The sequence below is a fragment of the Oryx dammah genome, unplaced genomic scaffold (assembly GCF_014754425.2).
Source record: "Oryx dammah isolate SB20612 unplaced genomic scaffold, SCBI_Odam_1.1 HiC_scaffold_27, whole genome shotgun sequence".
Classification (NCBI taxonomy): Eukaryota; Metazoa; Chordata; class Mammalia; order Artiodactyla; family Bovidae; genus Oryx; species Oryx dammah.
In genome coordinates, this window is record NW_024070211.1 from 105,002,240 (window position 1) to 105,025,205 (window position 22,966).

The window sequence follows — 22,966 nt, forward strand, 5'->3', positions numbered from 1 at the left end:
GAAAAACAATACATGTACATAAAAAGCTCAAGTTAATAGAATTCGTAACCATGTTCTTTTATAAGTGTGATATTCTATATATACTCATGTGGTCTCCATGGCATAAGATATATATGAAGATAATATCAGTATCTGATCTGTGGTGAGTCCACGTTTAGCATATTTTAGCAAAGTGGTTAAGAGCATAGACCGGAGAGTTTACACAAATTCAAACCCGAACCTCACCATATAATGCCACCTCTCCTTGCCCTGATTTCCCCATGGGATAAGTGGGAATAAATTATAAGGTGGCTGTGAGAATTAAATGGATTAATGAATGTATAGCTATTACAGCATTCAATAAGTACTTTTAATTATCGCAACTGGCATTATGTGAATGCTTGTTTTTAAGAAGCATTTTCCCTGGAGCTAAAGCTAGGAGGAAAATTCAGAGAAATAGTTCTTTCTGTATTTACGAGACTTTAGAATCACAAATGGAAGTCCGATGTTCTTTCTGAGGGAGGTGCTATTGTGGACATTAGTAACCAGCACCTGTAGCAGAATCCCCATTGGGAACAAGCTTTGCATCTAGTTCATATGATATTGTGCTGCGCTTATTTCCAGATCTTAATGATAAGTAAAACAGACTGATTTTAACTCTTCTCTGTACTGTACTAAGTGTTTTACATATGATGCCTTATTCAGTGATTGTAAGTTTGGAGGCAGGTTCTGTTATTAGCCTTTTCTTACATGCAAGGTGTTCCAAACCAGCAACTTGCCCAAGATCACACAGCCCAGAGTGTCAAGCACAATGTTGAGTCCAGGTCAGCTTAATCATTAAGGTCATACTGTGAAATGTTCACTCTGCAGACTCATTCACTCCTCTTGGTATGCATCCCACCCCCATCTTTTTCTTACCTCTCTTTCCTACCTCCACATTCAACACACTTCTGCCTCTAGATATCTTCAGTGAAAATCAAATTTTCCCCTGCAGACTTATTTTTCTGTTCATCTTCACAAATCTCAGAAGATAGTAATCATAATATGATTGCTCTTATAGGGAGGCATGATAAATATAATAATGGCAATCATGAATCACAGAGAAATCCACAAATAGACTTAGCAGATCCTGTTGTTATGTAAATCAGTCCCCTTAGTCCTGGACTCAGCACTGAGTAAAGTGAGATCAATCTGCTTTTTCTTGTGTTGCATAAAATAGACATCAGGGTCTATGAAAACAGGAAAACCAACCATCCAACTTTCAGTGACTGATGTCCCCTCTTTCTTTTCACCTAATCACAGCCAGTGTCCAGAAGGATACATCTGTGTGAAGGCTGGTCGAAACCCCAACTATGGCTACACAAGCTTCGACACCTTTAGCTGGGCTTTCCTGTCCTTATTTCGTCTCATGACTCAAGACTTCTGGGAAAACCTTTATCAACTGGTGAGAACAGATGAAATGATTCTTCTGGGAAGCATGAACTCCTGAGATCAACAGAGCTGCTGTAAAATACTTTATTACTGAGAATGCATGCTTGTAACATTCTGTATAAAATTTAATAAAATATCTCTTCCATTTTTACAGACACTACGTGCTGCTGGGAAAACATACATGATATTTTTTGTGCTGGTCATTTTCTTGGGCTCCTTCTATCTAATAAATTTGATCCTGGCTGTGGTGGCCATGGCTTATGAAGAACAGAATCAGGCAACGCTGGAAGAGGCGGAGCAGAAAGAGGCTGAATTTCAGCAGATGCTCGAACAGCTTAAAAAGCAACAGGAAGAAGCTCAGGTATAGTAGCAAACATAGAGCCCTTTTGTGTTTATCTCCATCGTCTGACCATACTGTCAAGATCAGAGACATTTAAACACACAAAATCAGCAGTGATAACTGACATTAGAAACAGGCCATATGTGTTTAATAGTGTTAGGAGCCTATTTGGTAATTGGAGACTTATTCTTTTATTTTGGTGATTACTTGGGCTTCCCTGGTGGCTCAGACTGTAAAGAATCCACCTGCAATGCCAGAGACATGGATTTGATCCCTGGGTTGGGAAGATAATGCTGAAGAAGGGAATGGCCACCCACTCCTGTCTTCTTGCCTGGAGAATCCCATGGATAGAGGAGCCAGGCAGCCTACAATGCATGGAGTTGCAAAGAGTCAGACATGACTGAGCCGCTGACATCACCTAACTATAGTAATAGCATACGAACATGGCAAATTATAATGAGTTTATTGGCAGTTTTTTTCTCCCTTGTGACCCTTCATTCACTCAGGCTCACAAAGTAGTTATACCTGCTGCTGCTGCTGCTGCTGCTGCTAAGTCGCTTCAGTCGTGTCCGACTCTGTGAGACATGCCTTCCATTGAACTATTTTCTTAATCTTCTGAGGAAGCAGAATTAAGTTCTGGTTGCTTCTTCCTTAGAGTCACTAGAGGTGGGAAAGGTCAGAAAACCCAGGTCAAACTGAGAAGATTATTTTATAGAGTCTGGAAAAAAAGACAAAGACCTATTTAATATTTATTTTCTAATTGAAGAATTCAAATGTAAGTTTGTGGATTGCGTAAAGGAAACACTGGTACATAAACATGCTAAATAATTACATTCTGTGCCCACTACCCTGTAAATCTTATAATTCGGAGTTTATGAAGTTTCAAAATAATTTCTCTAGTTATATGTGCTTGACTTAATGTTGTTAATCTAATCGCCTATATTCATTTTTATTGAATGTAGAGTACAATTCCCTTTTAACACTGAGTATCCTAATATGTAATAAAGATCAGATAAATAAAATTATACTGGAATAGCAGCAACAATATTGAGCATTTTATCTTTCCAATAATTGTACTGTTGTAATTTATAAATTCACTCAGATGCCATGATCAGGGGTTTTCTTATATACAGTCTCTAATTTGTTTTCATTGTGCATTTCTTAGTGAAATAATCATTTTAAGTCAAAGAGAAAAAAAGGTTTATTAAAACAAAATACTTGACTGAATTACATTTAAATATTAAATATATACTGGCACTAAAAGTCATTGTCAATTGGAAGTGTGCTAGATCAGGTTAAAATAGGACACCTTTAGTTCTTAAATTATTTGCTTCTTATGACATTGTTTAAATAATAGAAAAAATCTTTATGATATTTGAGTGTCTCATGCATTTTATTAGATAATTAGAATGTGTAGTGTGAAGCCACAGCTTGAAGATCTTTGAAGTCACATGTGTCATCTTTCACTTTTCTCTTAATTTGAATTCTTTAATTGGTTTAATGATAATGTGTGTGTGTGCTAAGTCGCTTTAGTCATGTCTGTCTCTTTGCAACTCTATGGACTGTAGCCTGCCAGGCTCCTCTGTCCATAGGATTCTCCAGGCAAAAATACTGAAGGGGGTTGCCATGCCCTCCTCCAGGGGATCATCCCAACCCAGGGATTGAACCTGTGTGTCTCTTACATTGGTAGGTGGGAATTTTACCACTAGCACTACCTGGGAAGCCCAACAATGACAGTATATGAGCTGTTTTCCAAAATTCATACTAGAATGGAGAATCATTTTTTAAAATCACATATTCATGATACCAAAGATAAGTGAAGCAGTAACATGGATAGAGTTTTTCAAAGTTTATATGCAACTGCCATTTCCCTTGGACCCTTCTAGGCAGCAGCTGCAGCAGCTTCAGCTGAATCAAGAGACTTCAGCGGTGCTGGTGGGATCGGGGTTTTCTCAGAGAGTTCTTCAGTAGCATCAAAGTTGAGCTCCAAGAGTGAAAAAGAGCTGAAAAACAGAAGGAAGAAGAAGAAACAGAAAGAACAGTCTGGAGAAGAAGAAAAGGAAGATGGGGTCCACAAATCTGAATCTGAAGACAGCATAAGAAGAAAAGGTTTCCGGTTTTCCTTAGAAGGAAGCAGGCTGACATATGAAAAGAGGTTTTCCTCTCCACATCAGGTAAACATATTATATTATATAAATTGCATTTGTTATAGCAAACACATGTATTTAAAATATGCCAGAATTTGGTTAGAGATAAAACTGCCTTCCTCCTTGATGACACGATACTTTCAGAATGGTAATGATTGATGAATAAATTTTGGTTATCATCTCAAGGAATTTGTGAGTTTTACAACTTTTTGGAATTCCAGGAAAGCATTTTTAGAGCATAGATCCCACTGCACTTGGGAAGACTTGTGATTTTGAGATTTCCCTAAAGACTGGTAAGCATCTCAGGGCAATTTTCCACCTGGGGAATAATCAGCAGATGGTTCCCACCCCTTCTTAGCTGTGGTGCCTGGACCCAGTAACTCAGTTTTCTGAGTGGCAGCTTCCTAGAACTGAAGAGTGGATTCTCTCAGACCATCTGTGCAGTTGTTCCCATCCACCTGGCAACTTCATATGAGAAATGTATTCTTTATGTTCTTATTTCAAGGGAAACCGGAGCAACATCTTTTCTAAAAGTTTCACCAAAAATTTTAGGTAGATGCACACTGAGGAAGATCTATGATGCTAAATAAACAATTGTGTTTAATTGCACTTGATTACCTGTGTCTCATGTTTAAGGAGACTTGAATGAAAATAATATGTTGACTTATATAGTACAGAAAATGTTATCTAGATGCTTCTGGCTTATCTACCAACACCAGCTGCTATAACTTTGAAATTTAGGATCATTAATTGTTTTTAAAATTATCAAAAGATTTACAGGTTTTCAGTACTAAAAAAATTCATGTCCATACAATTAACAGTAACAATTTGAACACTGACAGCAATGATAATGGCTAACACTTACATGGTGCATTGCTTCTTACAGTATAAACTTATTGAGGCCACTCACTGCAGCCCTAGGAGGTACTGTCATCCTCATCCCCAATCTGCAAATGTGAAGACAAGGGGAGGGGTGGTATTCTTTGTTGAGTCCCTGTTTTGTGTTGGGCATTCTTCTTCTTCTACCGTAATTAACGTTAACAACTCTGAATATGACTGTTTTCACTACTTTTCACTACAGTGAAGTTAAATAATTGCCCAATGTCATATAGTTATTAAAGGTTGAAGTGGCATTCACAGTTGGCCTGACACTGAAACCCTTGAACTTTCTGCTGTATTAGGCTGACTAGAAAGAATATTTTTTTAAAAGTCTTAAGAAACTGATGAGAAAACTTACAATTTGATTTCATTTAAAAGATATGTATATTTAGGATTATATATGTTCTTTGTACCCACAGTCTCACATAACCTTATGTTTAAAATGTATATAACTTTTATAGGTCAGCCTCATTCACTCTAAGTCTAAGTAACATTATGAAATATGCTAAATGAAAGGATTAGTGCAGTTGAATTCAAATTTGAAATAGAACCTGTTTTACAATAAGTACCGGCATTAACTCACCCTTGCTCATGTTGTTGTCGTAATCATTAAGATTCCATTAGTAGAGACGTGAATCTCAATAAATGTGAATGTAAAGAAAATCAAATCGCCTTTTTAGAGTATTGTTTGTTTTGAAGGAAGGGAAGAGGGAAAGGAGAGAGGGAGAAAAGAAGGGAAATAAGTTAGCTGGGGAAAAACTACCAAAATTTGAAACTGCAAAGCAGATACCAGATACCACAGAGAGTCACCCCAGTATGCTTTATTTCGAGTCCAATAGAACTAATTCTAGGCAGAATAGTAAAGTCTAAAAATGTTAGGTTCTAGCTCACCTTTTTCTGTACATGTTGTCCAAAGACGTAACATTTTCCCCATACCGTCTTCTTAAAACTTCTGCTTCCTAACTAGCTGGGTATCATAGGTGATGACTGACTTATACAACATGTAATATTTGGCTCAAATGGATATCTGTTTCTGAAGTGGTATTTGTATAAAAATAGAACTGAAGATTTTTATCTGATAAATAAGTAATCAAGCAACTAATTAAGAAGATGGAGAGGGCAATGAAGATACAAAGAGAGAGAGAGAGAGGAAAGGAGGGGGAAAAAGGGAGGGATGCTGAAGTCATACTAATTTCACTTTGCAAGACCCTGTAAGTAATATTGAAAATAGTGAGCCTGGGTACAGTGGTGAAGGGTCCATAGCTTTTGATAGGTTTTGCAAGGGTACAAGGCCCAAATGTGTTAAAAAACTATTGTTTTATAGGGACATGATAGGCAATTGTATTGGTAACCATTGATATTTTCATATTGAAAAAAATATAATATATACTTTTACCACTGGATTATAATTGCCTCAGAGTAGGTGGATTGTATGAAATACTTTTTAGACTTCTTAAGACTTCTTATTGTGGGATAGGGGAAAGAAGGAATTCAAGAGTGCAGTTTCTAACCACGGCTCAAGACAATCTGGATATTTTATTTTTAAAGCCTTTATAAGATACTGTTGGCCTTCTAAAGTTATTATTTCCCTCTGTATTTATGATAAACCAAAGATCCGCTTATTATGGCAGATTGTTTTCTTACTGTCCATCCATCCTCTATTTGAAACAGGACATTTGATTGCTATCAGTTCAGTTCAGTTCAGTTCAGTCGCTCAGTCGTGTCCAACTCTTTGCGACCCCATGAATCACAGCACGCCAGGCCTCCCTGTCCATCACCAAATCCCAGAGTTCACCCAAACTCATGTCCATCGAGTTGGTGATGCCATCCAGCTATCTCATTCTCTGTCATCCCCTTCTCCTCCTGCCTCCAATCCCTCCCAGCATCAGGGTCATTTCCAATGAGTCAACTCTTCGCATGAGGTGGCCAAAGTATTGGAATTTCAGCTTCAGCATCAGTCCTTCCAATGAACACCCAGGACTGATCTCCTTTAGAATGGACTGGTTGGATCTCCTTGCAGTCCAAGGGACTCTCAAGAGTCTTCTCCAACACCATAGTTCAAAAGCATCAATTCTTCGGCACTCAGCTTTCTTCACAGTCTAACTTTCACATCCGTACATGACCACTGGGAAAAACATAGCCTTGACTAGACAGAGCTTTGTTGGCAAAGTAATGTCTCTGCTTTTGAATATGCTATCTAGGTTGGTCATACTGTCCTTCCAAGTGCCGGGGCTCAGCCCCAATGGATCCAGGATGATTCGAAGGTGGGGACTGACTCAGCGTCCTTGGAAAAACATATATTTAATTACAGATATATAGAGAATTAGAAACGGATAGTGTAGTAGGAAAATTAGTGGAGAAAAAGAGGCTGAATAACTTGGTTTACGTGGAATAACATCCATGCTCCAGATGGGAATTCAGCCAGAAAAACGGGGAGCAAGAAAGAAACGACATGGGGGAATCAGTCTTTCCGGAAACTGATCCGATTTCTTTATTTTTGGGTTTGCTTATATACCTTTTGTTACACATAGGGATGAATACAGAGTCACGCGGGGATCTGTAGTCCTGACCTTTATCAAAATCAGGTGCTTCACATAAAAAGGTCTTAGGGATTTTACATCATCTTCTGGCCATGAGACCTGCTGACATTTTATGATCCTTTCTTTCTGATAACCAAAAAACTTATTTCTTCCAAGGGTGTTTTTTCTTAAATCAGGCACCACCCTCCAAATAAAGGTTGCATTCCTATAGGGTGAGGGTGTAGTGAGTTACAATCAAGAAAGGAATTTATTTAACCCAAGGTTAACATGATTCATCTTAAAGGTTAATACTTATTTCTCCTATATGCTTAAAGGTTAATACTTATTTCTCCTATATGCTAGTTATATTCATTATAAGGACAGGGAATATGGAGATTTAGCAGCAAACATCAGCCCAACAAATGAAAATCCTTTCCCCAATGTTCCCCTTAAGATATATTTAGTCTTAAGATAGTGATAAAGTTACATTTTTACATAGCAAGGACACAGTGATTTATAACAAAGTACAGTGATCTGTTACAAAAGAGAAAATTCATTAACTCAAAAAGTCTAGTATTGCTAACCTTAAAAACTACTATATTTCCTTTTCTATATTCCAAATACATTGATTAATATATTCCCAGGTGCCTAAGGATATGGAGGCCTGGTGGCAATCATTGACTCAACGATGAGAAAAGCCCTATGCTAATTCAGTTCAGTTCAGTTCAGTCGCTCAGTCGTGTCCGACTCTTTGCGACCCCATGAATCGCAGCACGCCAGGCCTCCCTGTTCATCACCATCTCCCGGAGTTCACTCAGACTCATGTCCATCAAGTCCGTGATGCCATCCAGCCATCTCATCCTCTGTCGTCCCCTTCTCCTCCTGCCCCCAATCCCTCCCAGCATCAGGGTCTTTTCCAATGAGTCAACTGTTCGCATGAGGTGGCCAAAGTACTGAAGTTTCAGCTTCAGCATCATTCCTTCCAAAGAAATCCCAGGGTTGATCTCCTTCAGAATGGACTGGTTGGATCTCCTTGCAGTCCAAGGGACTCTCAAGAGTCTTCTCCAACACCACAGTTCAAACGCATCAATTCTTCGGCGCTCAGCCTTCTTCACAGTCCAACTCTCACATCCATATATGACCACTGGAAAAACCATAGCCTTGACTAGACGGACCTTAGTCGGCAAAGTAATGTCTGCTTTTGAATATGCTATCTTCGTTGGTCATAACTTTTCTTCCAAGGAGTAAGCGTCTTTTACTTTCATGGCTGCAGTCACCATCTGCAGTGATTTTGGAGCCCCCCCAAAATAAAGTCTGACACTGTTTCTACTGTTTCCCCATCTATTTCCCATGAAGTGATGGGACCGATGCCATGATCTTCGTTTTCTGAACGTTGAGCTTTAAGCCAACTTTTTCGCTCTCCTCTTTCACTTTCATCAAGAGGCTTTTGAGTTCCTCTTCACTTTCTGCCATAAGGGTGGTGTCATCTGCATATCTGAGGTGATTGATATTTCTCCTGGCAATCTTGATTCCAGCTTGTGTTTCTTCCAGCCCAGCGTTTCTCATGATGTACTCAGCATAGAAGTTAAATAAGCAGGGTGACAATATACAGCCTTGACGTACTCCTTTTCCTGTTTGGAACCAGTCTGTTGTTCCATGTCAGGTTCTAACTATTGCTTCCTGACCTGCATACAGATTTCTCAAGAGGCAGGTCAGGTGGTCTGGTATTCCCATCTCTTTCAGAATTTTCCACAGTTTATTGTGATCCACACAGTCAAAGGCTTTGGCATAGTGAATAAAGCAGAAATAGATGTTTTTCTGGAACTCTCTTGCTTTTTCCATGATCCAGCAGATGTTGGCAATTTGATCTCTGGTTCCTCTGCCTTTTCTAAAACCAGCTTGAACATCAGGGAGTTCACGGTTCATATATTGCTGAAACCTGGCTTGGAGAATTTTGAGCATTACTTTACTAGAGTGTGAGATGAGTGCAATTGTTCGGCAGTTTGAGCATTCTTTGGCATTGCCTTTCTTTGGGATTGGAATGAAAACTGACCTTTTCCAGTCCTGTGGCCACTGCTGAGTTTTCCAAATTTGCTGGCATATTGAGTGCAGCACCTTCACAGCATTATCCCTCAGGACTTGAAACAGCTCAACGAGAATTCCATCACGTCCACTAGCTTTGTTCCTAGTGATGCTTTCTAAGGCCCACTTGACTTCACATTCCAAGATGTCTGGCTCTAGATGAGTGATCACCTCATCATGATTATCTGGGTCGTGAAGATCTTTTTTGTACAGTTCTTCCATGTATTCTTACCACCTCTTATTAATATCTTCTGCTTCTGTTAGGTCCATACCATTTCTGTCCTTTATCGAGTCCATCTTTGCATGAAATGTTCCCTTGGTATCTCTAATTTTCTTGAAGAGATCTCTAGTCTTTCCCATTCTGTTGTTTTCCTCGATTTCTTTGCATTGGTCACTGAAGAAGGCTTTCTTATCTCTTCTTGCTATTCTTGGGAACTCTGCATTCAGATGCTTATATCTTTCCTTTTCTCCTTTGCTTTTTGCCTCTCTCCTTTTCACAACTATTTGTAAGGCCTCCCCAGACAGCCATTTTGCTTTTTCGCATTTCTTTTCCATGGGGATAGTCTTGATCCCTGTCTCCTGTACAATGTCACGAACCTCATTCCATAGTTCATCAGGCACTCTATCTATCAGATCTAGGCCCTTAAATCTATTTCTCACTTCCACTGTATAATCATAAGGGATTTGATTTAGGTCATACCTGAATGGTCTAGCGGTTTTCCCTACTTTCTTCAATTTCAGTCTGAATTTGGTAATAAGGAGTTCATGATCTGAGCCACAGTCAGCTCCTAGTCTTGTTTTTGTTAACTATATAGAGCTTCTCCATCTTTGGCTGCAAAGAATATAATCAATCTGATTTCGGTGTTGACCATCTGGTGATGTCCATGTGTAGAGTCTTCTCTTGTGTTGTTGGAAGAGGGTGTTTGCTATGACCAGTGCATTTTCTTGGCAAAACTCTACTAGTCTTTGCCCTGCTTCATTCTGCATTCCAAGGCCAAATGTGCCTATTACTCCAGGTGTTTCTTGATTTCCTACTTTTGCATTCCAGTCCCCTATAATGAAAAGGACATCTTTTTGGGGTGTTAGTTCTAAAAGGTCTTGTAGGTCTTCATAAAACCGTTCAACTTCAGCTTCTTTGGCATTACTGGTTGGGGCATAGACTTGGATTACTGTGATATTGAATGGTTTGCCTTGGAGATGAACAGAGATCATTCTGTCGTTTTTGAGATTGCATCCAAGTACTGCATTTTGGACTCTTTCGTTGACCATGATGGCTACTCCATTTCTTCTGAGGGATTCCTGCCCGCAGTAGTAGATATAATGGTCATCTGAGTTAAATTCACCCATTCTAGTCCATTTTAGTTCGCTGATTCCTAGGATGTCGACGTTCACCCTTGCCATCTCTTGTTTGACCACTTCCAATTTGCCTTGATTCATGGACCTGACATTCCAGGTTCCTATGCAATATTGCTCTTTATAGCATCGGATCTTGCTTCTATCACCAGTCACATGCACTACTGGATATTGTTTTTGTTTTGGCTCCATCCCTTCATTCTTTCTGGAGTTACTTCACCACTGATCTCCAGTAGCATATTGGGCACCTAATGACCTGAGGAGTTCCTCTTTCAGTATCCTATCATTTTGCCTTTTCATACTGTTCATGGGGTTCTCAAGGCAAGAATACTGAAGTGGCTTGCCATTCCCTTCTCCAGTGGACCACATTCTGTCAGACCTCTCTACCATGACCCGTCTTGGGTTGCCCCTCAGGCATGGCTTGGTTTCATTGAGTTAGAATTAAGTTGCTAATTAAGACTCTCAGAATACTCCAAAACTCTCTGTGCTATTTATGGTTGAGAGGTAGTAAACAATCATGTGGCAGGAGTATGGATAATCCTGTCACACAAGCTAGTCTGTCAGAGAGGTTTGACCTGTGACATCCTTGTCACACCCAGGGCAGGGAATTAGCAGAAATTATTGACACAACAAATGAAAAACCCTTCACCAATATAATTCCTAACCAACCCACTATACTAATAATTTCTAACTTCCCAAAAGAATTTGCCTTTAGTAAGTCTAAAACATCTTGCGCCTCTCAGGTTGGGAGGCTGTAAACAATCACATGTGGCTGGACAAACCTATACTGGTGGGCTAGATAACCTTCAGAGGAGTCTGTAAGCTGAAACACTCTTGTCACGCCCAGGAATTTTTATTGCCTTGGAGTTGCAAGTTAACTGCTTCTCCGAGAGAAATGGTGATGGGGGAGAGCCCCCTGTAAAGTCAGAGGTGTAGGTGAGAGCATAAAACAGACTCTGGTTTTGGGGTAGATGCTCGGGAACAGGGGGTTTCCTGAGGCTCGATCACGCCTTTGCTTATGCCAAGCCTCCTTCCTCATGACCTTTGCCATGGGCAGAGTTCCTCACGCTGGTCCCCGGCACTTCCAAGGAGTAAGTGTCTTTTAATTTCATGGCTGTAATCACCATCTACAGTGATTTTGGAGCCCCCCCATCTATTTGTCATGAAGTGATGGGACCAGATGCCATGATCTTCGTTTTCTGAATGTTGAGCTTTAAGCCAACTTTTTCACTCTCCTCTTTCACTTTCATCAAGAGGCTTTTTAGTTCCTCTTCACTTTCTGCCATTAGGGTGGTGTCATCTGCATATCAGAGCTTATTGATATTTCTCCTGGCAATCTTGATTCCAGCTTGTGCTTCTTCCAGCCCAGCATTTCTCATGATGTACTCTGCATATAAGTTAAATAAGCAGGGTGACAATATACAGCCTTGACGTACTCCTTTTCCTATTTGGAACCAGTCTGTTGTTCCATGTCCAGTTCTAACTGTTGTTTCCTGACCTGCATATTGATTGCTATAGATTTATGTAATTAATATAAGCAGTGGAAGTTGAGGCTAACACATGGAGAACAATCATTTTTCATATAGCTGCCACTTACACCTTTGAAATTTGAGAAACATTGTGTCTAATTTTATAACTTATCTCTCTCCAAATCATCTACTGGCACTAATTGAGGGCAGTACTTGTATTATAAAAATATAAACTGTTACTAAGAGTGGTACATATACATAATTTCTATTTTATTTCCTATTGTCAAGCATTTATTATCTGGCTTTCTTTCTGAGGTAATGATAACCAGTAGGTCATAAGTTCTGTAGATATTATGTCCTTATATCTAATTAAAAGTCCCTTGTAAATAGAGAAAGGAGACATGAAAGAAACTGGATAGTGTAGGAGAGGTTTTAAAAATAGTCATATGGAAATAATAAAGGAGATGAATTATTTTACTAATGAAGTTGATAATAGGATGAAAAAGCATGAGTGTAGTAAAAGAAGAAATAAGTTCTTCTGAGAAAGTAGATCAGTATTCTTAGATGTGATTCTTTCTGTAAATAATGACTAAGATCATATAAGATAATATTTAAAGATTACAGACATTTTATAGATGTTCATAGGTGTCACTGAGAAAATCATTCTTTAGCTGAAAATAAAATTAAATGAATACTTATTAGTCAGGTAATGTAAAATATATATAGGTACAAAATAATAATTTTAGTTAGCTTTAAATCCTTTGGAGATAAAAAGATGAAACTAGTAATGCTTAAATGATGGGTTGGTATTCTATTAATAATCATAGAAATCTAACTTAAGTCAGCTTAAGCAAAAAAGAGAATTAGATCATGAAAATAATATCAATGAGTAGCTTTAGGCACAGCTGGACTCAAGGGCTCAAAACATGTTACTAGGGCGAAGTATCTCTCCACATCTACAGATTCCTCCAATATGGTGATAAGATGCCCACCATGGCTCCGAACTTACAGTCAGTGGTTTTTAGCAACCTCAATAAAAAATGCACCCCTTTCAGTTGCAGAAGAAATTGGTTACTGTCAGTGGACCATTCAGAGTCCCCTCTCTATTTTTAAACCGTCTCCATGGCCAGAGGCATGGAATACACTCATTGGCTAGACCTGGATTATGGTCTTGCCAGAGACTATTTCTTGAAGATAATCAGGGTACTGTCAACAAACAAAGGACAAATGGATATTGGAGAAGCAGAAACAAGTGCTCCCTAGAGTGAAGTTGCAGCAGCAGCAGCAGCAGCAGCAGCAGCAGTAGTAAATAGCATATGATTCATTGTGCTCAATGCTACTGTGCTTGAGAATCAAGGTAAAATGAATGATGCCAGTGACATGGTAGCCATCTAGAAACTTGTTAAATGATTGTGACCAGAAAACCAGGTTTTTGTAAATATGGTGCTCTTCAGATTTCTTGAGACAGACAAAAGAGTGAAAATCAGAGAATGAATCATACAGTCTTTCAGTTTGATTTGTTTAAATTATTTATGAGGACTGTGATAAAATATGTAAGGGGAAGGGGAGAAATTGCTCCTTGTTACTATAATTAAACAGAGCTACTAGCAAGATTGATTTCATCTTTCTCTGTGGTGAGATCTGCATTGGGGTGTGGTCATGTGGTCACTAGTGCACTCTTACTGGTGTAGTTTTGACTTCAAAGGAACTAAATGTGGTTGTGTACTTAATTGCTCTCTATTGGATTGTTAAATAAGAATAGTTTCTAGAGAAGAGTTTAGTAAAGATTTCAGTTCTGAGTGCCAGAAATGAAACTAAACAGTCTTCAGGGATACTTCTGACTCTCTGAAGTCATGGGTAAAGTAGAAGAAAATGACAGAAAATCAGAGCTCAGAAGATGAAAATGAAACAGAGAAAGCAAAATAAAAGAGCTTAACCCAGGAGAAAGTTCCAGAATGCCACCAGCAGTTACCATATACGCCCTTGATCACACCAATCCAGTGCCTTTTCTTAGGTAAGTCAGCTTTATGAAGTGATGAGTCCTGGCTCATATTTTCCAGAACACTTAATTCTGTTCATCTGTTTTTGTATCCTTCCTTGTTGTTGATAGTCTTTACTGAGCATCCGTGGCTCCCTGTTCTCTGCAAGACGCAACAGCAGGGCGAGCCTTTTCAGCTTCAGAGGCCGAGCCAAGGATATTGGCTCTGAGAATGATTTTGCGGATGATGAGCACAGCACCTTTGAGGACAATGACAGCAGAAGAGACTCCCTGTTTGTGCCACACAGACATGGGGAGCGGCGCCACAGCAACGTCAGCCAGGCCAGCCGTGCCTCCAGGGTGCTCCCCATTCTGCCCATGAACGGGAAGATGCACAGCGCTGTGGACTGCAACGGAGTGGTCTCCCTGGTCGGGGGCCCTTCTGCCCTCACATCTCCTGCTGGGCAGCTCCTACCAGAGGTGAGACCAGTGAAACCTGCAGCTGTTGGGAAGGGAGGTGTGGCTGGTGCAGGCAGGAATGGCTTTCTATTTCCACCTGTATGAGTTTTAGTGAGTCTACTCTTCAAAGGCCAAGGGTCGGTTCAGTCAAGTTATGAACTTATTTTGTCAAATTGTTCCTTTCAGACTTTTCCACAAATGAATTAAAAAATAGGTTGGATCTCATAGACTATAATGAGAAGTCCTCCATCATTATTACCACAGTATCAAACTTGCCGAAAATACAGCAACAATTTATCATGCATTATTTATAATTAATATAAGCAAAATAAATGCAAGAAATGATATAAATACCCATCTTAAGCATCTTGTTATTTCTAATTCTTTAAAAGGAGAACTTGATACTTGCACTTGAAGTAGACAGTATTACTAAATGCGTCTAAATTCTGCAACACAACGTTCTTCCTCTTGGCAGGTCAAGGTGCTATAACATTTTAGCACCCAGTCAAATGACCATTGTACATTTATATGGTAAAAGAGCCACTCAAAGTACCTGGTAAAAAGTAATGTGTTATAACTGTTAGAGCAGATTTCAATTTTTATATTACTGTCCTGAGTTTTTTAATAAACATAATGGCCATAAATCATGCATACGGAACTTAGTGGGATTTAGTTTCAGCTAAATACAAGACACTGGGATATATTATTGGCATTTCCTTTGTAAAACATAAGTGCTTTCTAACTTTGGTATTAAATAAGATTTAAGATTTCATTTGCCAGTATAAAAAATTCTAGCAATTTGGTTGTACTTTATAGTTTACCAAATCATATTAAAGTCTTCTTTGTATGATTTTTTTTTTTTGCAAAATTTTACTCATCATAGTTGGATGAGCTCTGCCAGTCACATTAAAATCATATGGAGTCAGCTTTCAGTCACCTAATAGAAGAGCTTCTTACTTTGGATTATAGAAACAGCCATTGATCATCTTTACTTTTTTTGCCTGGCCTCTCCCCACCACTTCTCCCAGAGAGATATTCAAGTATCCTAGAATCAGATCAAACTATGAATAAAAATAGAACTTTATTGTGAAAAAATCTGGAAAAATGCAAAAAGAATATCAACTTCTCTTAAAAAAATAATCATGCCTATGTACCAGACAGTGTCCAGAACACTTTACTTGCATTAATTCATTTAGTCCTCACAATAATACTTTATCATAGTTATTAATATTATCTCCATTTTACAGAGAGGAAACTGAGGCCTATGCACGATGGAGCTAGGATTTGACCCCATATATGCTGGGTACTGAACCTACATTCTATCCATATTGCAATATTACCTCCCATTAATTTTCTTTAAATTTTCTCAAATGGAAAAGAAGAGATGGTTAAGGAAACAAACACTTTCATTTTTACCCAGTGTTTCTCAAGATATATTTCATCATCAGACTACTTGCCTCAGAATTCCCTGGGATACTTCTTAAAATGGAGATTCTTCATTTCCCCCTCCCTCTACCCCTGGCAGCCATCATTCTCCTCTGCTTCTCTGAGTTTGATAACCAAAGGGTCCAGCGTTTCAGTTATGCAAGATAAATAAGTTCTGGAGATCTACTGTATGTCATAATGCCTAGAGCTACGAATACTGAATTGTAAACTTAAAATTTGCTAAGAAGATAGATCTTATGCTGTGTTCTCAATCCAAACAGCAACAGCAACAATGATAAAGTGGTGGAGGGAAACTGCAGAAGGTGATGGAAATGTTTATGAACTGATAGTGGTGATGGTTCACGGGTATATACTTATCCTTAAACTCATCAAGTTGTGAGCGTGAAGTATACATAGCTTTTTACATGTTGATAATACTTCACGAAAGTGGTTTAAAGAAAGAAATGAAGACTTCTGGGCCCACTCAGATTTACTCAGACCCAGACCAAAAGGCCAGGAATCAGTGATTTCTTCTTTTTTGGCAAGCATCCCACATGGTTCTTACACATAATGAAGTATGAGTATTTCTGATCTTGATAAATGTTAATGGAGAACACAAAAATAAATCTACAACTTCTTTACATAAATACAAGAGAATTTCAGTCCATCAGAAAATATTTACTGTTTATCAGTAATTATCACTCCTGTCCTATCACAGAGGGTGGAATAAATCTCTGAAGGTAAATTCGGGCAGTTTAAACAAAGCCTAGTTTAGTATCTGTTTCCTGCTGCTTGGTGTCCATCCTTCAGTGTTGCAATCAAATGCTGTGAGGCAGGGCACCACACCATATTATAGCAGGAGCTGCAGACGCAGACCAAAGATGTGGCTTTGCAAGACTGCAGAGAGAAAGAAGAACAGAAAATAAACAGCTGTGGGCAAATGCTACCTTCCAGAGCACAAAATATCCTGCATTTTCACATTAATTCAATTGAAGCAATTTAATTTAAGAAAGAATTTCCTCGGTAATATCATTAGAGAGTTTGAAATCTAGCACTAAAAAATAGACAAATATCAGATAACATACATGATTTTGTTTAGAGCAGAAGGGACCAGATGGCCTTTAAGTGACCCCATTTTTTTTCCTCCAAACTTTGACTTTCTCTGATAAGGCAAAATATGTTCCGTTCTGATGCAACATTAATAGGATGCTACATTCTTAATAATTAACTAAATAATAATTAAACTAAATTTTATAACTTTATCTTACACTTACAAGAGAACCCACCCTTGGCATTGAAACTCTAATTTAAGGCAAGACATCATAATAGGGGATCTTTGATTTTTAGCAATGATATAATGAATTGATTCTTTTCTATTCCAAAAAAACTCACCGGAATTTCAATATGGGCAGAAATTTATTCCTACTTCAGGAGTTCAAACAATGAAGTTAGTGATCACAGGAGAAAAAAGGGGCAAGACTCAAGCATTTCTAATGCAAGTCTGAGTGCTAATAATAAAGAAGTGAAGTGAAGTGGCTCAGTCATATCCGACTCTTTGCGACCCCATAGACTGTAGCCTACCAGGCTCCTCCGTCCCTGGGATTCTCCAGGCAGGAATACTGGAGCGGGTTGCCATTTCCTTCTCCAGGAGATCGACCCAACCCAGGGATCGAACCTGGGTCTCCCGTATTACAGGCAGACACTTTACCATCTGAGCCACCAGGGAAGTCAATAATATAGAAGTCACTTTTATTTCACTAAGGATTTTCCTCATTTATAAAATAGCAATATGAGTCCTGTTCACCTACTTTGTTGTGCTATCAGTAATTAGCATTATTCTATTAACCTGTGTACCTCTAATGCATACATAGTCAAAAGCAGAGTTTCCACTCAATTGATAGTGAAGTTAACAATCACAGGAGAAAAAAAGGGGCAACACTCAAGCATTTCTAATGCAAGTCTGAGTGCTAATAATAAAGAAGAAGTCACTTTTATTCCTCTGAGGATTTTCCTTATATAGCAATATGAGTACTGTTCACCTACTTTATTGTGCTATCAGTAATTAACATTATTTTATTAACCTTGTTACCTCTAATACATACATAGTCAAAAGCAGAATTTCCACTCCATTAATAGGATTGTCATTAATGAGGATGAACATTCATTTAGGTCACCCTAAAATTAATTTTACTATGAAAGAAAAGTAAAATTCATGAGAAAAAAATAACCCCTCTCTGAAACAAAGCTTTTTAAATAAAAAAGTTGTCTCTTAGAATTGAAAATATTTAGCCTCATCAGGGAAAGGCAAAGTGTGAAGGTGAAAGATGGGGTTGCTTAAAGGTCATCTCGTCCCATCTACTCTATACAAAATCATATGTGCAGTCCTGTATCTGTACCTGTCTATAATGAACAGGAGCATTTTGATATGGAATTCACACTTTAGGAGAGCTACTACTGATGCATATTAGGGAAACCTGTAAAGTTCTTTTCATTCATTAAACCACATGAATATATCTAAAGATCTAATAAGATGTGAGTAAATCAAGGACTAATATGTTTCAGTTTGAAGCTCTAGATAGGATTGACTGAAATGCTAAAAGGTTCTATCCCATAAGAAGCAAGATCCCTCCAGCCCAAAGCTCCAAGCTGGAGGAATTAGAAAAGTCCATCTTGATCACAAACCCAGGCATCCCTGAATTCTGAGAATATGATGGGCTTTCAAACCCTTCCCAAGAATGATGATTCTAGCAATGTCTTAGTGAGCTGTTTATATCTGACAAAGCATAGTGAATATTTAGCTAAATAACACCTATTGCGGGAACACTTTGGGTTTTGCTGCCCTTTAAAAATAATAGTTATTTCATATGAAATTTTATTTTTAGGGCACAACTACTGAAACAGAAATAAGAAAGAGACGGTCCAGTTCTTACCATGTTTCCATGGATCTTTTGGAAGATCCTACAGCAAGACAAAGAGCAATGAGTATGGCTAGTATTTTGACCAACACCATGGAAGGTATGTCAAAAGTCTTACAGCAGTTACTTGGTAGTTGATGCTTTGGCAATGATAATTAAAAAACTTTCGTAAATTCTAAGAGTTAAATTCTTTCTGAATTGATACCACAATATTATTATTTCTTTTACTAAATAAAAGTAAAATCTACATGCAATACATGGATTCTGTTGTTTCATATAGATTTTTACATTTAGCCTCCAGGAAGCTACTGCAAACTCAAGATATACCTGGAATATAACCTTGGTAGATTAAGTTCCTAAACTGTTGAAGCTTGTCATGTGCATGACATCAAAAGGAATGTAATGATAAATGTTTATTTTTATAGTGATGCTAACACAGTTGAATTGTATTAACTGCTTGAGACTCAAGCTATAAGCTCGTTTGATTTAACCAGAAGTATAAATGAAAAAAGTGGAAATCAGGGTTTAATATTAATCACTTTGAAGCCAAGTTTTCAAAATTTTGTAAAACTACTTTTGCCTCTCTCTCTGATCAGAGTTTAATAATATCACAGCTTTCTCTTTAGTTCCTGATTATATATGAGTAATTAATATATTGTTAAGAGGTCTGGATGTTATCTTTCCGAAATAAAGAATTTGGGGGCCGCTTGGTTTGTGATCAGTTATTGGCTCTGTGTCTATACGTGGCTCTGTAGTTGTTTCTTCATCAGGAAAGTATTGATAATGATGTTTAGAGTAACATTGTTGTAAAGACTAAATAAGACCTCATCCATAAAATACCTGTGTTCCTGGCATGTAAAAGGCAGTCAATAACTAGTATTATCGGTTGCTTTATCATTGTTTTGTTAATGCACATGTTTATCCCTTTCTGTGCTGTTAATGAATTCAAACATCAACTATCAATTTCACCTTGGAAAATACTTTCATATAAAATGTATTTTATCATCCTCCCTTGCTCTCCTTTGCCCGTCTCTCCCTTTCACTTTATAACCCCCCCTTTCCTGCCCCTCCCAAGTGTGTGTGTGTGGGTATATGTGTGGAAGGAAAAAGAAAGATGGAGAATGAGAAAGAGAGAACACAAGCCTGTGCGTGTGTTTCTCTGTTAGTCTCAGTTTCTATTAATACTGGATAGATTCTTGGAATAATTATTTTCCAGTCTGAATGCAAAGATCCCGTGATATTTAATATCAATACCCAAAACCTGAGAGTCACAGCCAGGAAAATCTCACAATATAGATGGCCATATATATCACAGCCATGTCAGTTACGACAGTCCCAACATTCGTAATGTCCTAATGCAGTATCAGAAATCTTTTCACTGATTTCTATGGGATATTAAACTCAGTACGTTCTTCCCCAACCTCGCCTGCGTTAGCTTGCACTCCCTCTTCCCCCCCAGCTGCCAGTAGCTTGCTCCTCCCTGTCCCTCCAGGTAAATCTTTTGAAGATTCTCTGGTCTTCTGCTCCTTGCCATAGCAAAACCACTGAGAGGAAGCTGCCAGTGGTTCTGCTACCGATGTCAGCAGCATGTCTGCTCCCTAAAGCAAGAAGTAGACAAGGAGACAGGGTAAGTCTTAATTAACACTAATTTGCACTACTGATGGCATTGAGTTTGAATTAACCTAAGAAGTTACTTAAAAACATCAAGCCACCACCACAAAATTGAACTTATCCACTAAGATACAGAGTTAAAAATGAATGCACACATTCCCATATCGCCCTCCATGATTATGTGTTTCATGGAATTGCTTAGAGTGAAATGATGTCCTAAAGATAAGAGTAACTTAGGAAGCAGGAGACTGAGTGTTTGGCTTTACTATCTGCAGATCTTTTAACTTGATATTTTTGTGAGGAACATGGCTGAGTTTTCATTCTATTTTTCATTGGTTGTGTAGAATGCAAAGCATACTTTTCTTTATTCACTATATCTAAACACTTTGAATCTGGCGTTAATCAAGGCTGGTTGTTAGCTACATAGTGCACACAGGCAACTAGAACTGTCTTTAATATAGTCCTTTTTGGTTCCTGATAATGGTGGGAAACTGTCTTAGGTTGGCATAATCTGTTTATTTAGGGATTCTTTCTTATAAGTCTAATCGTGTTTTAGTTCACCTTTGCTTTTTTCAACCAGGCTTCTTGACCCACGCTGACAACTTTTGTTTTCCCTCTTTTGAACTACAGCTCCGTTTCCATTGTCCAGGGTTATGAATAGCCTCCTACTTAATGACACCGTAGGAGATACACAGAAATGAATTGTTTCCTTTTCAGGTGTTTAAAATGCAAAAACCACATGGAAATATTTCCTGGTCACATCTTTGGGAGGAATGGTGGGAGGTGAGGAGGAAGCCCTGGGAAGTTGAGGGAAGCCAGCAAAGATCTAAACTGAATTGTAAATGCGTCTCAGTGTGGATGCCCCACCCAGGAATAATGGAGATGTGGCTGTAGTTCTCTCCTGAGTGCTTTGTTTTGTTTCAAAGTGTGATAATTCTTTTTTCTTTTTGGCATGAGTAATTGAATGATTTTATTTTAGAACTTAACAACTCGGCTCCACTTTTTCCTGGTGTCAAGATGAGCAGCACTGGCTGTGTCTTCCCTCTTGAACTTTCCTCTTATTTTTTTTCCACACAGTTTCCGTTTGCTTCTCTTTATCTACTAAATTGCAAGTAGCATTTTAAAAAATACTTATGCTGACTGTACATAGGCAAAGAGATTTTATCAGTTCTCTTTAGTTATTTACTGTAAATGATATTGTCCTTTTATCTTCAGTATAAATATGAGTTTATTTGGGAGTCTTAAAAGCATCTACCAAACAGCACATAAAAACTATATGTTTTTCTTCTGATTTACAACTTAACTATTCTTTATTGTTTACAAAATTATATATTAAGAGAAATGGAAATAAACTGGGTACTTAAAGTATTTCAGTATCTAAGGACACAATTGAAGAATCTGCTACTAATGGAATTCTGTGAAAAATAATCAGGAAATTAATTTACTTTAGTGAAATAACAAACTTTATAAAATTAGTAGCAAATGTTTATCAGCAAAGCAAAAATCACTACCTATGGTAGTGTTTGTCCATTTTATGAATTCCCTTAAAAAGTTTAATTCCTAGTAAACTGTCCCAGATTTGGAGAGAGATTCCAGTTGCCACAGTAGGAATACTAAATTGACCAACCAGAGTCAGTTATGCTATTGATGAACAAAGAATTTTTTCCTCAATTTTAGTGCTCATCAGTACTAATAAGATCTCACATTTGGCTGAGCAAGTGATAGAGTGTGATATTGGCAGAAAACAACATCTGCATCCTTTTCTCACTCAGTAATTGATTGAGATAAATATACCAAAGGAAAATAGTAGATAAATAATTTCCCACTTTCTAATTCTCCCAAATTCTTTGCCAATCTTTACTTTTTCAGTATTTTGAGCATCATCGTACAGATCTGTGCATTTCTGTCTTTTCTCTCCTATTATTTAGTTGAAATTCTTTTTTGAAATCATTATACTATTTTCTTCAGTAAATGTGCTTTTATATGAAATCTTTCATCATAGGTTTGGTGTGATTCTTATTTTAACACATTAACATAAATGCGTTTCATGAAAATGTATTGATTTTACATATGTTACATCTAAAATCCTCTTGCCTTTTACGTCACATTTTGTGAAACAGTGAGGATCTCACTTTCTTAGGGTGGATATTTCCTCTTCTTTTCTGTCATCTAGTTAAATCAAGAAATGTGTGGGGCGGGAAAGAGTCTTGCTGAGTTTAATATATAATGCTCTATCTAATTAGGTTTAACCAGAAACTTTTAAGATTGGTGATACTGACAAAAGTCTTTCATTAAAATACCCAAAAAACATATCTAGTCCAGGAAACTGAAATTCATCATGACTAATAAAGGTTTTAAAGACTTCTCCTGAGAGAAGTC

The 22,966-nt window shown here is 38.0% G+C and overlaps 1 protein-coding gene across 2 annotated transcripts in view; it reads left to right on the top strand.

Moving 5' to 3' along the window:
• The window catches only part of LOC120854866 (sodium channel protein type 2 subunit alpha), a 149,304-nt gene that overhangs the window by 77,147 nt on the left and 49,191 nt on the right, over positions 1-22,966 (top strand). For both annotated transcript variants that reach the window (XM_040229255.1, XM_040229254.1), the window contains exons 9-13: positions 1,282-1,423; positions 1,565-1,771; positions 3,637-3,924; positions 14,310-14,657; positions 18,944-19,076. In XM_040229255.1, coding sequence (XP_040085189.1) covers positions 1,282-1,423; positions 1,565-1,771; positions 3,637-3,924; positions 14,310-14,657; positions 18,944-19,076 — 1,118 coding nt within the window. The remainder of the gene's footprint in view (positions 1-1,281; positions 1,424-1,564; positions 1,772-3,636; positions 3,925-14,309; positions 14,658-18,943; positions 19,077-22,966) is intronic.